Consider the following 19,165-nt stretch of genomic DNA (forward strand, 5'->3'; position numbering starts at 1 on the left):
AAACTACTTGAGCCAGTGTGACAGTGCTAATCTCTATATTTAGTCAATTCCCTTAGAAATACATAAACACACCCTCTTCCTCTCTAAAGGTAACCGTAGTGCAATAAAATTAATAACAATTCTACAAAAATGAAAAATGGAGGTTACTTTGTAACTCAAGTTAACGCATGTCAGAAATCAGGGGGACAAGTCATGTTCACTTTAAAATTAATAAACTTATTGTTTTGAAAATAATATCATAAACACATTAAAACTTTGAATATGCTTTATTATGCCATAAATTCCCAGGAAATATAAGAAATATAACTTCTGAATGGAACTAATAATTTCACAAATACTAGTACTTTATTGACAACAGCCAAGTTTTCTAAGGTAGTGCACATGTATTTACCTTTTTAAAATCTCAATGCTTTTTTTTACTCTCAATGCTTTTTATACATTTTAAAGGGAAATTATAGCAGATCCCACTTAATTTTTCAATATTCAGTGTAAAAATCTATAAGTGATATAAATTATACATTTTAAGGCCAAGAGAAAGGACTGCTTGTGAACTGCTTTGCCTAAGTAGTCAGGCTCCTGTATTTGTACTAGGTACCATTATGTAAAAAATGACTGTTGGAAATTTTCCTAATAAACTGAAGAAAAGGAAAATTTAAAAACAGCTCAGTCTTTAAGAGCACTAATAACTGGTATAATTTCTAAAAGGGCAATGAAATATTCCTTTACTTACATATGGATTAAATAGAAATTTCAAAAACTTTACTGAAAAATCAGCACACTGATATATTTTAAGGCTGGATACTGACAGCATTTTCACAACATACAAAGCTTGGATGCAAAACTAGGTAATACCAATATTTCTGCCACATACCTAAGGGTAACTGAAGGGAGATGAGTGCCTCACAGCCAAGGCAGTGACTAGGCCTGGCATACCACTCGGATGTGTGGAGAGCAGGTCACTGTTCCCATGCTGGGTAACATTCTCCAAAAAGGATGGCCTTATGTAGTAATTCTGCAACTATATCAAATTTGGTAATCTAACATTGAACTTTTTGGTAAATATATTTAAACATATGAAAACTTCCCCAGAGACCAGATAAATTATTAAATAAACTTAAAAGGGGGACAAAATGCTGGTAATCTAACATGTTAATTCTAGGGTCTCCAGTGGAAGATATAAAAAGGAAAGAGGAGACAGCAGCTACTTCCAAACATAGGTTATGATCAGAATCATCAGATGGTGAGCTTAAAAAATTCTGTCCGGAGTCTCAACCTAAACCTATCTCGAAATTACAGCCAGGGAATTCTTTGTAAGCAATCCAAGTGATTCTGATGATCAGCCAAGGTTGAAACTTCTGAAGTGAGAAGCAATCTATGTAACCACAAAGAATTTTAGAATTCAACATGTGATATTTATCATTTACTCTACATTTTGTCCAACTGTCTCACTTCTCTATTTTTCTAATAGTAAATAATGAAGGGACTTGGCAAGTGAAGAGAAACAGTCAGTAGGTTACCCAAAATGGATTTTACTATGTTTAATTGGACAAAACAGTATCAGTAGACTGTATAGGATTCAACTATCAGACAGACATTTCTTAATGTTAAGGGGGTTTCCTTACTCAACATGAAAATTTAATATAAAATGACTCTAAACGATATTTAATAGAAAATTTATATAATTCTTCAAAATTTTTAAAAATTGTTTTTAAAAATCCAATGTTAGGAAGAAAATCCCTTAAATTTGAGGTAGGGGAATAATTCTCTCATATGAGAACAACTGTATCACAGTGTTATTCTCCAAGTTAGAAATAAGCAAAGTATTTTGATACTATTTCTTTTAGGTATTGTTTTGTAAATGTAAGTATAAATGTTATAAGTGTGGATAAATATTTTGGTTTTGTTTTTAATGCAAATGATAATTAAAAATATGGATTTTTTTCTTTTACACTGAAATTGTACACACTCTCCAGGATTGATGAATGAACAACTTTTTAAATATTCCATGTTCATCTATAAACTTTGGAATAATAAAAAAGTAGTACCTACATAAGAAATTTTACAATGAAATTACAAGTGTATGTTTTTCAGACAATAAAGTGTTTTTAAATTTTTTCAACATTCAAATACAAAAATTGTATAGTTTAATTTACTGTAACACAATTCAAGTATCCTCTAAAATTTAACATTTAGCCAACTAGTACATGATATTGAATGACTTTTCATAATAGCTTTCCTTTTTAAAGATGACTGTTATACAAAATAGTGTGACACTCTATTACTCTAAATTGCTTAGAATGAGTTGAAAGAACAAATGACAACAGACAAAGCCTTTATGAGTAAATCAACAACACATAAAAGTTTGCACACATCAGTAATAAGGCAACTGCAAGGAATTCCCCAAAAGTACTTGAATTCATGTAAACAAAGACTATGTATATTTCTTTAGGGAGAAAACACACTACCTTAGATAAAATATATTCAAATGGTTGTGACTTCAAACCATATATTATTTGAATACCACACAAAACCAAAAGAGGCATAACCTATCATTTTAATAACTGAAAGATGTTACTTATTCGTGAAATAGAAGGTTGATACTTTTTTTGAAATTATGAAAAAGAAATATTTTGAAAATAAACATCCACTGTTTTCTAGAAATAAATATACATACTTAATGTGTTGCAGCATAGGAATATTGTCCTAGCATTAACCTTAACATTCAATCAGTAGTTTTAAAATATTTTTTCCACACTGGGACTTGAATCTTCTACCTTGTTAGCTGACCAACAACTTTCAAAAGAGTTTTATTTTCTTGCTTTAGTTGTTCATTTTCATCTTCTATGTCATCTAGGTCCTTAAGGAAACAAAAAAGAAAATAACATGAGAGTTTTTTAAGCACTTAAAAATATTCTAAAGGTAATAAAAACAGTTTAAAATACATACATTCAAACATAATTCATACAAGCATTTAATTTGGAAACAAGGACAAATTCTGAAAACAACTTTAGATGGAGTATGCCCCACCTGAAGGGAGCATCCTCTACTCAACTCCTTCTCATTATTATATCATGATAAGACAGATCATCTCTTGCCAGATTTTTCATTTTTAAGAGAATTCAAAAATCAGAATTTTTAAATTGTGAATCTTCCAATATTTAATCATTATAAATAGCTTAATTTTTTAGTTAAAAACAAATTTCCCCTTCCCCAAATTGAGGGCTAAACAAAATACTTATGTGGGCAGTATGAGTGTGAGGTTCAGGGCCTCGGATAACAGGCTGTGTCAAATGAGGCATCAAAAAGATCTACGTACAAGTTCTGGATGTACTCCTACCACCTCTATTTAACAAGGGTGCACGTTATGAGGTGAAAATCTGGGGAAGTGATAAAATGGAGGCATACAGAAAAGGAGATCTGGAGCATATAGAGTTGATCTGGTTCAATTTATTTATTCATTTATGTTTGGCTTCTCTGTAACATTTTGTTTGAGGAAAACATTTTGGAGCTTAAAAAAAAAGAAATGAAAGCCATTAAACTAAGTAATCATCATCCAGCTTTAAAGTTATATGATTCTAGGTCTATGTTCCCTGTGTTAATCCTAGTGCCATATATACAACCATTTGGTAAACATGATAATCCACCCTAAATTTTAGTTAGAAGAAACTATTTCAAGGCAGAATGCTCACTGATAGTTGTAAAAGCACATATTTCTAGATTTACCCTTATAATTCAAAATACTAAAACCTGGTGTAATCAATTTAAATTATAAGCATGCTACTGGATAGCAGCATTCTGATAAATTTAGCATTCTGCCTTTGGACAATTAGGTAAATATTTTTAAAATGTGCAAAAACAGAATCTGCATTTACTCACAAACCAGTGTTAATATATCATAGACTTCAAGGCTATTTTCAGATTTTATTAAATCATATTCCAAAACCAATAGAGGAATGCCTGTGTTCTAAACCAAGACGTAAGGCTGTCTATAAAATGGAAAAGCTCAGAATTAGGACTTTGGAATTGGAATACCTGACGTCAAATACTGGGTCAGATAGTTACTCTATGATTACTACCTTGAGCAAGTTAAACTAAGTTTTGCCATCCTCATCGATTACGATTACCTGTGGTTAATGCATCAAAGCTTTATTTAGAATGGGTCTACATAATAAAGCCTCTTTATTTTCTCTGCTTTCATTGTTAGGGTTAAGACTGGATTAGGAATCTGTTCCCTTTTTCCCTGAAGCAAACTTATTTCTTTCCTCCATCTTATCTAAAGCCTTCTAATATGCGAAACTATGGAATCTATTCTCACCATTACCTAAATATGGCCCAGCACTAATACCTGCTTCTTAAGCAAAAAGTAAACTCTAGGGCTGAAAGCAAGAAAAAGAATTACAAAATAGTATAATAGAAACCTTGTATAATGCTAAACCTAAAGTTGGAGATGTGTAAGTATAACTGGAGGGGTAAAAAGGTGGTGAAAATACACACAAAGACATCTGGAGTTTCTTATGTAAGGAAGTAGCAAGTTTAGTTCTTCACTGATGGCAACTCTGTACCAATACCCTTTTATGTCTGATGGCAACCAAGCTGCCTCTCACCTCCAAACTCTAACAGTGAACAAATACATTCATCAGTCCATCTCCAAAAGAACAGTATTAACTGAATACAACTGATAACTGGCCAGAGGAAATCAGATATGATGGTTCTTATTACCACAAATTACCATCTCATTAACAAAATAATGAAATTACATAATATCTTCAGATATGTGTATTTTCATCCAATTGCCAGGAAAAAAAAAAACAACTACTATGAAACTGAAACATGTGAATACTTACTCTATTTAACAAATCAATTTCTTCTTTGAGTTTTCCAATCATTTCCTCTTTATCTTGCATTAGTCTCACAAGTCTTAAGTTTTCTTGCCTTTCTCTTACTACTTCCTGGTAGATATAATTACAAAGTATTAATTGGGAAATAACTGGTTGTTTTTAACCTTAAATGACATTTATCTGCCAAGTTTGGTGAAGCGCCTTAGATATACGAAGATTTCCAATGCGTTTCTTAAGTCACCTGGTGAGGGAAGGAAAAACCCATCCTAGGAAAGACCCAAAGAACGAGAGGAATACAGGAGTTGTATATATACATATGTATATATATATTTTAGGGATTTATTTATTTATTTGAGAGAGAGCAAGAGAGCAAGTGTGCGTATAAAGGTGAGCATGGGTGAAGGGGGTGAGGGAGAGCATCAAAGCAAACTCTGTTCTGAGCATGGAGCCCCAGGCAGGCATTGATCTCACAATCCGTTAGATCATGCATGACCTGAGCAGAAACCAAGAGTCAGATGCTTAACCAACTGAGCCATCCAGGTGCCCATATTTCTGATTAAACCTATGTTTACACAATTCTTTAACAAATACTAATACCCAATGACTTACCCTCTTTAGCTTATCACCATTGGTAATGATATATCTTATTTTTTAAATGGATAATATCCTGTTTGAAGAAATTCAATTTTTTTTTTTTTTTTTTTCAAAATACAAAGTTTAAGGGGCACTTGGGTGGTGCAGTTGGTTAAGCTTCCAACTCAATTAGTGATCTCTGGGCCCCTTGTCAGCTCCAAGCTCAGCGGAGTCTGTTTGGGATTCTCTCTCCCTCACCCCGTCCTTCCCCCAACCAAAAAATAATTAAATAAATCTTAAAATACACACACATACACAAAGTTTAAGAAAAGGAGATGGCTCTGGAAAACTCTAAACAGAAAAACTCTAAGCAAAGTTACTTGCGGCTCTACCAAGTTAATGGATAAAGTGAAGGAACTGAAATAGATTACTGGTTTTTTAAAACTTTTTTTTAAACAATGCAACACCTTTTTCAAAGAAATCTTATCTAGAATCCAGGGCCTTGGGCTGGGTTGACTACCTTGGAGGCAAAAGAAAAGCAGAACTGAAAAATTTCACTCAGAATTTAACCTCTTTCCTACTAGCCCTCAGAAAAACCAACCAGCTGTCCTCATTAAACAGCTGCTGCCAAACTACTCAGATCCAAACTTGGGTGGAACTATAAAAGTCTTTCTAAAGAAACCCTTTAAGCCGATTAGACTATGTATTCCTTAAAGTTTTTAATTTAAACTTACAGAAACTGGTATCAAAGCTGAGATGTGAACTAAAAACAATCACAATGCTTTAAAAATTTTTTTTAAATTAAATTTCTACCTAAAACAATCTTTATATCACAGGGAATAATTTCAGTTCAGCAATACAAAACATATTTTCAACAATCAGAAAGTAATCAAGCACCGTTACCAACTTTACATATTGAATGTTGACAGAAAAAACCTGAGACTGTATGGTTAATATAGTTACGCCAAAATTCATTTGACTTGTTTTCTCAAATATATCCTAAACAGGTTTACTCTGACAATTGTTTCAAACACCAAAGATGGTTCTAAGCTCTAACCAGAACCCAGAAAAAAGTCTACAAATGATAAATTATACAGACAATGTAATAAACACACAGTAGTACATATTGCCAGCATAGACTTATAACCATTTCAAAGATAAGACTGTCTTTAATATGTTAGAGGTAACATGTGGCAGAATAGGAGTATCCATTAAATATTAAGGAATACAAGAATTGGCTCCATTTCTCAAAGTTTTAACAACATAACTGGATAGGAAAGTATTAAGGGAATCAGAAAATGCCTAGCCACAATGCATCTGGAAAATACATACTCAAGACAGTGATTCGAAGCTGCTATTTGACTATATATGGAAGTACCAATTAACACTAATGATATCTTTCACTAGCACCTCTCATTCTTTTCCCTTTGTTGGCACTATCTCTCCCACACGTATTTCAATTTATTTTCTCAGCTGCTGTGAAAGTAAAAAAAGGAATCCCAATGGTATATTAAATTTATCAATCTTAATTTGTAATTCATACCTTTTCAAGATCTTCAATTTTCTTTTCCAACATGCTACTTGAGACCAAATTACCTGAAGCATTTGCATCCCTGTTATATCTGCTGAACCCACTTCTATCTGTTCGGGGATATCTACTTGAGACATCTTCTTCAGAGGCAGTTGTGCTATGGAAATAAAGAGATGTATTTTATAAAAGTACCTAATACTCAGCAAGAAGTTGCCAAGAATATTTTCTATTCACCGTAAATAATTACCATTGCCTAAGGACACATGGTTATAGTAGCCAACTTATCATTTATAACTAAAGAAGTTAATCATTGTTCCAACACAACAAAAAAAATTTTTTTTTAAAAAGTCAATTCTTTTGACCAATAACTACTGCGTAGCTGCTAAGTACCAGACACTGTTCTAGGCATGAAGATGTAACAGCAAACAAAGACACGGACTCTGCCTTTCATAGAGCTTTCAGTTTAACAGGGAACATAACCAGTTATATAAAGCAATATGACCATCACAACAAGGTAAGTGTAGGGTACTATGACAACTGACAGGGGACCTAATGTAGATTATCTGTGGTGGAAAACCATTTTGTTTTCTAATTCCTTTTTTTTTTTTTAATTCCAATCCATCATGGATCAATACTCTTGTAAGATCAAATAAAAACAAACTAGTGGAAAAATAAAAGTTAAAAAGGCCATATAAAATACAAGTTCAGTGTTTTATTAGCCACACCCATAAAATTATATTTCAATAATACGATTAGAATGAACAGAAAAAAATAATTACATAAAATTGTGTACTTTCATTGAAGTGTGCATACAGGCAATCACAGAAAACAGCCATCACGTTAATAACTTTTGTCATTTCATAATTTTATTTAACCCAAAGTGATGACTGAAATGGCAATTCTTCATATTAAACACCAATTCATATCCCCTAAACTAATAGCATATATGTTAATATTTAAAGCTTTTAATGTAGTGAGTTTGCTTCTTGTTTTTTGTATTAGTTATCTTTACTACATTAAAAGTCACCAAAACTTAGCGGCTTAAAACAACACACACTTATCATCTCACAATTTCTGTTGGTTAGAAATCTGGAAGCAGTTTAGCTGGGTGGTTTTGCTTCAAGGTCTTTTATGAGGTTTTGGTCAGGACTACAGTCATCTGAAGGCTTGACTGGTCTAGAGAATTTGCCTTTGGGCTCACTCACATGGCTGATGGCAAAAGGCTTCAGTTTCTAACTGGCTGTTGACGAAAAGCCTTAGTTTCTCAGTATGTTGGCCTCTCCACTGGGCTGTTCACCACATGACAGCTGGTTTCCAGAGACAGACAAGACAGACACTGCAGTATCTGCTATGACCTAATCTTACAAGTGACATACTATCACATCAACCCTATATATACTGCAGTGTGGAAGGGGATTACAAAGATGCAAATGCCAGGAGGTAGGGCATCCTGGGAGCTCTCTCGGAGATTGGCTACCACGTCTGCTAAATGACCTATACTATGACTGATGACAATGCCACCCACGAGGGATAAGGTACATCTAAACTACTTCTATGTTTTAATAGCACTCATAACAGAAAAACTAGTTTCACAGATGTATGTTAACAGGGACAGAAGATATTTTAAAGCAATTTCAGCTCAGGATACTAATTTTTAACTTTTACCCAAAATCCAGAAAATGATGCTTTTTAAAATTTGTCTTCAATCCTTCATTGGTAGCCAATATCAATAATTTATCCATCAAAATTATAGTTTAATCCACAATAGTTTTTGATGAAAAAAATGGAACCTTTTTATTCCTGAGCTATTAATTTCCTATGCATTGGCTTTCTTTTGATAAAAAAATAAAATTCAAAGTGTGTCTTACCAAATTTGTAAATCTGACAAACTTCTTACCAAGTTTGTCTTATCAATTTGATTTTAACATTTTATAAATGTGCACTACAAAAATCACCAAATACTCTACTGATAATTGTTACTGTAAAACCCATCACAACAATTTGTGGAAAGTTTTTCCCAAAATTTCTAACTTTCATTTTTCTCCTTTGATATTATATAACATTAAAAACATCTGACATTCTTTCCTTGCATGGAAGGCTAAGATCATTTTAAAAAAAGAATAAGGCTATCAGACAAATACATCTAATTCACGTATTTAAAAAGTTTGGGGACCAAACTGGTTCCTTATCGTGTGTAAAGACACTAAGGATTCATCCCAAAGTTTAAACAATTTCATCTGAACATCTCCCTTTGAAAATTATTGTATTCCTTAGCATATGGTAACAGTTGACTGCCTCAGCTTCCAAACTATCATTTACTTTTTTTAATCTCAAATTTAATATATTGTTTAAGCAATTCACACTTTTAGTGAACTACTGTTAATTTAGCTGATACAGCAAGTACACTGTTTAGTTCAGCTGACAATAGCAAGACTTTCTCAATGAAAGAAGCAGGACATTGATTTACATTAAGGCACAAGTTCCAGCACGTTTTTGTTGTCACCATCTCTCTCTATAATCAGAACATACTCCTACAAAAGCACAGCAAAACTCCAAACCACATTTGTTGATTTGTTAATCCTTCAAAGTTTTACATAATTCATAGTAAGTTGTGTTTGTCAGCAACGAAGTTGAAAAAGAAATTCTGCCTTCATATCACTGTCACATTAACAAAATCAACATGTTCATCAAATTGTAACAAAAATTCCTTTGCTATCCTTATTTGTCTAAGAGTCAGTCTTCTGTATCACTAAACTGTTCCTAAATATATCAAGCTACTGTGTTGTCAGAAAATATTAATTTCTGACTACCTTCTTTGCTACGGGTTCATCCAACATTTCCAAACACCTTTGTCTTTTCATCTGTGTGTAGTTGTTTTTAATGTTAGCAACATGAAAATGAAACTTTAAAAAAGCCCTAATGATTACATAAGAAATCCTGAAGATCTGCTTCTGTCAGCTTGACTATAATATTCCTTCTTTCAAATAATTCATTTGTGGTAGTAAATAGTACTTATGTAATACATACAAGTCACTTAAATTTTGATGGTATTATTGTTGTAGCAGCCAGCACATCACTGCAAATAACCCACTGTGGTTTTAGCACTTCCCCATCAATTATGGGTAAAAACTGAACTCAACATGGGCATTCCTTGGATATACTTAGGGTGTGGTTCCAGACCACCACAATGAAGCAAGTATTGCAATAAAGAGAGTCAAATGAATTTTTTGGTTTCCCAGTGTATATAAAAGTTATGTTTACACCATACTGTACACTATTTTTTAATTTTATATAACTACAAAATGTTAGTATGTTTTTCAAAATTTTTATTTAAATTCTAGTTAAAATACAGTATAATATTGGTTCCAGGAGTACAATTCAGTGATTCAACACCCAGTGCTCATCATAACAAGTGCCCTTCTTAATCACCATCACCCACCTAGCCCATCCCACACCCACCTCCCTCCCTCAACCCTGAGTTTGTCCTCTATCATTGAGTCTCTTATGACTTGTTTCCCTCTCCTTTTTTCTCTTCCCCCTTCCCATATGTTCATCTGTTTTGTTTCTTAAATTCCAGGTATGAATGAAATCATATGGTATGTCTTTCTCTGACTTATTTTGCTTATAGTATAATACGCTCTAGCTCTATCCACATCATTGCAAATGGCAAGATTTCATTCTTTTTGATGGCTGAGTAATATTTCATTTATATAATCCTATACCTTCTTTATCCATTCATCAGTCGATGCACATTGGGCTCTCTCCATAGTTTGGCTATTGCTGATAATGCTACTTTTATAAACATCAGGGTACATGCACCCCTCTCAATCTGTGTTTTGTATCCTTTGGGTCAATACCTAGTAGTGCAATTGCTGGCTCATAGGGTAGTTCTATTTTTAACTTTTTGAGGAACCTCCATACTGTTTTCCAGAGTGGCTGTACCAGTTTGCATTCCCACCAACAGTGAAAGACAGTTCCCCTTTATCCCCATCCTTGCCAACACCTATACGGTAGCCTATTAAATGTGCAATAACATTATGTTAAAGAAACAACGTACATGCTTAAATTTGGCAATATTTTTTTAAATGCTAACCATCATCTGAACTTTCAATGAGTCATAAGCTTTTTGCTGATGTTGGGGGGGGGGGGTTCTATACTACCCAAAGCAATGTCTATACTACCCAAAGCAATCTACACCTAGGCTCAATGTTGATGGCTGCTAACTGATTAGGGTGGTAGTTGCTAAATGCTGGGGTGGTCATGGCAATTTCTCAAAATAAGACAACAATGAAGTCTGATGCATTAATTGACTCTTCCTTTCACAAACAATTTCTTTGCAGCATGCTGTTACATAGCATTTTACCCACAGCAGAATTTCTTCCAAAATTGGGATTCATGCTCTCAAACTCTGCCAATGCTTTATCAACCACGTTTATGCATTATCTAAATCCTCTGTTATCCTTTCAATAATCTTCACAGCATCTTCACCAGGAATGAAGATGAAAACACCCATCTCAAGAAACCACTTTCTCTGCTCATCCAGAAGAGGTACCTCCTCATCCAGTAAAGTTCTATCATGAGATTTCAACAACTCAGTCACATCTTCAGGCTTCACTTCTAAGTCTAGTTCTCTTGTTATTTCTACTACATCTGCAGTTACTTCCTCTCTTGGATTTGAACCTTCAAATTGTAAAAAACACAGTAACTACAAAGTACAAAAAAGCAAAGCACAAAAAACAAGGTATGCCTTTATAGGAAAACTAATGCTTCCTAACAAAACTAGCACAAGCCCTTTTGGTCTGTAACTCATTGAAATTACTTCCATCATCATCATTTCGTTTTGCTAGTGTTGCATTCAGAAAAGGTGTTATCTTTCCCTATCAAAAAAAGTCTGTAAAGCTTGTTTTATTGTAAGTAAATAGGATTAAAAATAAGAAATATAAATTTTACTTCTTAGACTTAGATGATACTAACAAAAGCAGAAATTGAAGAGAATGAAAAAGATTTTCTATTTGTTTATTTTTATTTAATCATTATATTCTTACTTTTTAATTATCTTCTTTACAAAACAAGAATAAATCTGATTACATTTAACGCAAGATTTTTAAAGCAGATAAATCCTTGTTAGTTGTCTTCAGTTCTTACATATTCTGGGTTACAACTGACTAACATAAAAATAATACGCATACAGAAGAATATACATTCTTCTCAAGCTCACATGGTACATTCGCCAATACTGACCATATTCTAGACCATAACACATACCTTCACAAATTTAAAAGAACAGAAATCATACAATGTCTACTCTCAAACCAAAACAAAATTAAAGTAGAAATTAGTAACAGAAAGATAACTGGAAAATTGTAAAACGTGTAGAGATTAACAAACTTCTAAATAACACATGAGTCAAAGAAGAAATCTCAAAGAATTCTTAAAATGTTTGAACTAAACAAAAATGAACCCACAACTTAAAATTTGTGGGATGGAATGAAAGCAGTGCTTGCAGGGAACTTTATAGCACTGAATGCATATGTTAGAAAAGAAAGAAAACTCTAAAATCAATACTTTAAGTTTCTGCCTTAGGAAACTAGAAAAGAAAGAACAAATTAATCCAAAGCAAGCAGAAGAAATAAGATTCAGAGCAGAAATCAATGATATTGAAAACAGAAAACCAATACAGAAAAATCAATGAAACCAAAAACTATTTATTTGAAAAGATCAATAAATTCAACAGGCCTCTAGCTAGGCTAACTAAGCAAATGAGAGGTCACAGACTATTAGTATCAGAAATGAAAGAGGGAACAGCACAAGAGAGTCCATGGACATTAAAATGAATACTATGAACTCTTCTAACAAATTTAATAACCTAGGTGAAATGGACCAATTCCTTAAAAGATACAGTCTGCCAAAACTCACACAAGAAGAAATAGACAATCTGAATAGGCCTATATCTGTTAAAGAAATTGAATCAATAATTGATAACCTTCCAAAACAGAAACCACGAGGCCCAGACAGGTTCACTGGTAAATCTTACCAAGCATTTAAGGAAGAATTATACCAATTCTCTAAAATCTCTTCCAGAAAGACAGAAGAAAGAATACTTCCTAACTCATTCTGTAAGGCCAGCATTACCCTAATACCAAAACCAGATGAAGATATCACAAGAAAACTACAGAGTAATCTCATGAACATATAGATGCAAAAGTCCTCAATAAAATATTTCCAAATAAAATTTGACACTGTAGAAAAAAATTATATGGGCACCTGGGTGGCCCAGTTGGCTCAGGTCACAATCTCATGGTCCCGACACCTAGCCCCACATTGGGCTCCCTGCTCAGCGGGGAGTCTGCTTTTTGTCTGCAGCTCTCCCTGCTTGTTCTCTCTCTCTCTCTAATAAATAAATAAAATATTTTTTAAAAATTATATTAAGTGGAATTTCCCAGGTATTCAAGGTTGGTTCAACATTCCAAAATCAATTAATGTAACTGACAGCTTTCCTCTGAGGTCAGGAACAAGATAAGATGTCTATTCTCACCACTTTTATTCAACACAGTACTGGTGGTCTTAGCCAAAGCAATCAGACAGCATAAAGAAATAAAAGTCATCCAAACTGATAAAGAAAAACTCTCACTATTTGCAGATGGTATGATACTATATATATAGAAAACCCTAAAGAATCTACCAAAATACTAGAACTAATAAATTAATTCAATAAAGTAGAAGGATACAAAATCAATGTACAGAAATCCATTGCATTCCTATACACTAATAATAAAACAGCAGAAAGTGAAATTAAGAAAACAATCCCATTTACAAAAACTGCAACAAAAGCAATAAAATATCTAGGAATAAATTTAACCAAAGAGTTTGTGAAAGACCTGTACTCTGAAAATTATAAAACACTGATGAAAGAAATTCAAGATGACGCAAAGAAATGGAAAGACATTCCACACCCATGGGCTGGAAGAACAAATATTGTTAAGATGTCTATACTACCCAAAGCAATCTATACATTTAATGCAATCCTTATCAAAATACCAAAAGCATTTTTCACAGAACTAGAACAATCCTAAAATTTGTATGGAACTACAAAAGACCTTGAATAGCCAAAGCAATCTTGAAAAAGAAAAACTAAACTGGAAGTATCACAATTCCAGATCTCAAGTTATATTACAAAGCAGTGGTAATTAAACAATATGGTACTGACATAAAAACAGATGTACAGATCAGTGGAAAAGAACACAAAACCTGGAAATAAACTCACAATTATATGGCGAATTAATCTTTGACAAAGGAGGAAAGCATATACAATCGGAAAAAGTCTCTTCAATAAATGGTGCTGGAACAACTGGACAGCAACAGGCAAAAGAATGAAACTGGACCACTTTCTTTCACCATACACAAAAATAAACTCCAAATGGATTAAACACCAAAATGTGGGACCTAGGAAACCATAAAATCCTTGAAGACAGCACAGGTAGTAATCTCACAGGGCCATAACACTTTTCTAGATATGTCTTCTAAGGCAAAGGAAATAAAAGGAAAAATAAGCTGATGGGACTACATCAAAATAAAAAACACAGCAAAGGAAACAATAGAACTGAATGGGAGGAGGTATCTGATATGAGAGAACATATCCAACAAATGGTTAGTATCCAAAACATATAAAGAACTAATACAACTGAATACCCCAAAACAAATAATCCAATTAACAAATGGGCAGAAGAGATGAACAGACATTTCTCTAAAGGAGACATACAAATAGCCAACAGATACATAAAAAATTCTCAACATCACCCATCATCAGGAAAATGTTAAACAAAATTACAAAGAAATATCACCTCACACCTGGAAGACTGGCTAAAATCAAAAACACAAGAAACAACAAGTGTTGACGAGGATGTGGATAAAAAGTAATTCTCTTGCATTACTGGTGGAAATGCAAATTGGTGCAGCTACTGTGGAAAACAGTATGGAGGTTCCTCAAAGAATTAAAAATAGAATTACCCTATGACCCAGGAATCACACTACTGAGTATTTAACTAAAAAATACGAAAATGCTAATTCAAAGGGATACATGCACCCCTATGTTTATTGCAGCATTATATATAATAGCCAAGATATGGAAGCGGCCCAAGTGTCCATCAATAGATGAATGGATAAAGAAGAGGTGTACACACACACACACACACACACACACACACTGGAATATTACTCAGCCATAAAAAAGACCAAAATCCTGCCATTTCCAACAACATGGGTAGAGCTAGAGGGTGTAATGCTAATCAAAGTCAGTCAGAAAAAGACAAATAGCATATGATCTCACTCGTGTTTAGAATTTAAGAAAAGAATATATGAGCAAAGGAAAAAAAGAGACAAACCAAGAAAGAGACTCTTAATTACAGAGAACAAACTGATGGGTTACCAGAAGGGAGGTGAGTGGGGAGATGGGTGAAAAAGAGGATGGGATTTAAAGAGTACACTTATCATGATGATAAAAAATAAATAAAACAATAAAAAAATCAATTAATATAATCCATCACATCAACAGGCAGGCTAAAGAAAAAAAATCAAATGATCATACCATTAGATGTAGAAAAATCATATGACAAAATCCAACAATTATTCGTAAGGAAAACTCTAGACAAATTAAGCACAGAAGGGAATTTCCTTAACTTATGATAAAGAATATCTACAAAAAACCTACATCATACTAAATGGTAAGACACTTAAAGCTACCCTGCAAAAAGACCACGAACAAGGCCAGAATGTCTCCTTTCCGCACTCCTTTTCAACATCTTAGAGGAATCCTAGCTAATGCAACAAAACAAGAAAAGGAAATAAAAGGTATAAAGATTGGGAAGACAAAAATAAAACTGTACTTGTTCACTGATGACATCATTGTCTATGTAGAAAATCCAAAAGAATCAACAAAAAAATTCCTCGAACTAACAAACAATTATAGCAAGGTTGAAGGATGTAAGTTTAATACACAAAAGTCAACCAATCACTGTCCTATATATTATCAATAAACAAATGGAATTTGAAATTTAAAAAACAATTTATTTACATTAGCTCCTCCAAAATGAAATACTTGGGTATAAATCTAATTAGAAAGTACTATATCTATAGGAGGAAAACTACAAAACTCTGATGAAAAATATCAAAGAAGAACTAAATGAATGCAGAGACATTCTCAGCTGATGAATATGAAGATTCAATACTGGCAAAATGTCAATTTTTCCCAACTTGATCTGCAGTCAATGCAAGCCCAATGAAAATCCCAGCAAGTTATTTTGTACTGACAAACTAATTCTGAAGTTCCCACAGAGAGGCAAAAAAAAAAAAAAAAAAAAAAAAAAAAAAAATCCAGAATAGCTAACAGAATACTGAAAAACAAAGCTGTAAGACTGATACCCAACTTCAATACTTACTATAAAGCTACAGTAACCAAGACAGGGTGGTACTATTGAAAAAATAAACAAATAGAGCAACAGAACAGATAGGGAGCCCATAAATAAAATCACATAAATAACCCACAACTGACTTTTGACAAAGGAGCAAAGGCAATACAACGGAGCAAAGATAAAAGATAGTCTTTTCAACAAATGGTGCTAGAACAACTGAACATCCACACGCAAAAACATGAAAAATTAAGACAAAGACCTTAAACCCTTCACAAAAATCAACTCAAAATGGATAGCAGACCTGAATGTAAAATGCAAAACTATAAAACTACTAAAAGATAACCAAAATAGGAGAAAACCTTGAAAACCCTGATTATGCCAATGACTTCTTAAGATTCAACACCAAAGGCATAATCCATGAAAGAAAGAATCAACAGCTAGACTTCATTAAAATTAAAAACTTCTACTCTGTAAACGACAATGTTAAGAAAATGGGAAGGGGGGACCTGGGTGGTTCAGTTGGTTAAGTGTCTGCCTTCAGTTCAGGTCATGATCCCAGGGTCCAGGGATCAAGCCCCACGTCTGGCTCTCTGCTCAGCACAGAGTTTACTTCTCCCTCTCCTTCTGTCTGCCACTCCCCCTGCTTGTGCTTTCCCCCCAAATCTCTGTCAAATAAATAAAATCTTTTTTAAAAAAAGGGAAGACAAGCCACACTAAGAAAATATTTATAAAAATACATCTGACAAAGAACTATTACTCAAAATGTACAAAGAATTCTTAAAGCTCAACAATAAAGAACCGTATTAAAAAATAGGCCAAAGACCTTAACAGACACCTTGTCAAAGAAGATCTACAGATGGAAAATTAGCATATGAAAAGATGTTCCACATTATGTCATCAGCGAAATGCAAATTAAAACAATAATGAACACCCATTAGAATGGCTAAAATCAGAAACAATGACAATTCCAAATGCTATTGAGGATACAGAGTTTTACACTAGAAATGTAAAATGGTACAACCACCCTGGAAGACAGTTTGGCAGCTTCTTATAAAGCTAAATATACTTTTAACCATATGACCCATCAATCATGCTTCTTGGTATTTACCTGAAGAAACTTATGTCTACACAAAAATCTGCACAGGGATGATTACACCAGCTTTATTCCTAATTGCCCAAATTTAGAAGCAATCAAATATCCTTTCATAGATCAATGAACAAATAAATTGTGGTATATGAAGACAATGGGATATTATTCAGTGCTAAAAAGAAGCTTAAATGCATATCACTAAGTGATAGAAGCCAGTATGAGAAGACTATATACTGTATGATTTCAATTATATGACACTGTGGAAAAGGCAAAACTATGGTGAAAGTAAAGATCAATAGTTTCCAAGGGGTAGGGGGAGAGATAATACGGGGAAGGATAAATAAATGAAGTACAGCGGATTTTCAGAGCAGGGAAACTATTCTGTATGCCATAATGATGAATACATGTCATTCATTTGTCCAAACCCATAGGATGTACAACCCTAAGAGTGAACCATAATGTAAACTAGGCACTTTGGGAGATTTTGATGCAATATGGAATTTTATCAATTTTAACAACTGTGCCTCTCTGTTGGGGAACACTAATAATGCGGGAGGCTATGAGTGAGGGGAGGCAGGGGATATACTGGAAATCTCTGTACCTTCCGCTCAATTTTGCTGTTAATTTTAAACAGCTCTAAAAAACCTGAGTAAAAAAATAAAAAAAAAAAATCACACGAGCATCATGGCACTTGAACTAGTTCCTATCCTATTCAGAAAGGAGACCACTGATCATACACTTGGATGTGATGATGACAATATCAAAATGTAATTCAAGCTTCTAAGTGTTTACTCTCAAGTTCTGTTCTTATCTTGTCATGGGCTGGTAACAGTTGAAGGACCATACTTTGAGTAGCATTATGCATGCTAGAGAATATTTAAACTGAGACTTGAAAGAGGAATAAGAATGTACAAATATCTACAAACAAAGGGTATGCAGCCATTTAAGAAACAGAAAAGTCCAGGGGCGCCTGGTAGCACAGCGGTTAAGCGTCTGCCTTCAGCTCAGGGCGTGATCCCGGCGTTATGGGATTGAGCCCCACATCAGGCTCCTCCGCTATGAGCCTGCTTCTTCCTCTCCCACTCCCCCTGCTTGTGTTCCCTCTCTCACTGGCTGTCTCTATCCCTGTCAAACAAATAAATAAAATCTTAAAAAAAAAAAAAAAAAAAAAAGAAACAGAAAAGTCCAATATGGCTAAGGCATGAAATGTAAATATAGGCATGGTAAGATAAGATCCTTGAAAAGAAGGCAGGAAACCTGAAAGCTATTTTATGGAAGAATTTGAACTAATTGTCTCCAAACCTTATTTATTATGTAACCATGTTGGTATGTATCTTTGTCTACTATTTTTATAATGACTTATGATTGTATTATATTTACATATAATATATATTATATATTATTATACAAACATGTAATATAGTTAATATATATAATATATAATACATGTATATAATATATAAAAATGATTTACAGGACAATCATACTATTAAAATAACATTATCATCTGTATCACAAAAAATAGAAACAAAGGCCTGAAAAGAATTTAAAATTTGTTTTAATTATTTATGATACAAAATTTTTGTTTTCCTAAAAACAGACTATAATATTTTTAATGAAAGTATAGTTGAGTATGTTTCATTACTTCTTAGGGTCTTACTTTAACACTTTGTGATACAGAGATTCAAAGAGCTAGTTCTAAGATCAGTTTGCAAATTTGATCTCA

General features: G+C 33.4%; 1 protein-coding gene across 2 annotated transcripts in view; it reads right to left on the bottom strand.

The window, feature by feature from the left end:
- Positions 1–247: 247 nt before the first annotated feature.
- Positions 248–19,165, bottom strand: part of PAWR (pro-apoptotic WT1 regulator) — a 117,124-nt gene continuing 98,206 nt past the window's right edge. Inside the window, exons 4-6 of one of the 2 annotated variants that reach the window (XM_008710357.2) lie at positions 6,955–7,099; positions 4,845–4,949; positions 248–2,857 (exon numbers count right to left, since the gene is read on the bottom strand). In XM_008710357.2, the coding sequence (XP_008708579.2) occupies positions 2,771–2,857; positions 4,845–4,949; positions 6,955–7,099 (337 nt within the window). In that variant the 3' untranslated portion in view covers positions 248–2,770. The remainder of the gene's footprint in view (positions 2,858–4,844; positions 4,950–6,954; positions 7,100–19,165) is intronic. The other variant, XM_040637290.1, reaches the window with a different exon arrangement.

Source organism: Ursus maritimus, unplaced genomic scaffold (genome assembly GCF_017311325.1).
Source record: "Ursus maritimus isolate PB19 unplaced genomic scaffold, ASM1731132v1 scaffold_21, whole genome shotgun sequence".
Lineage (NCBI taxonomy): Eukaryota > Metazoa > Chordata > Mammalia > Carnivora > Ursidae > Ursus > Ursus maritimus.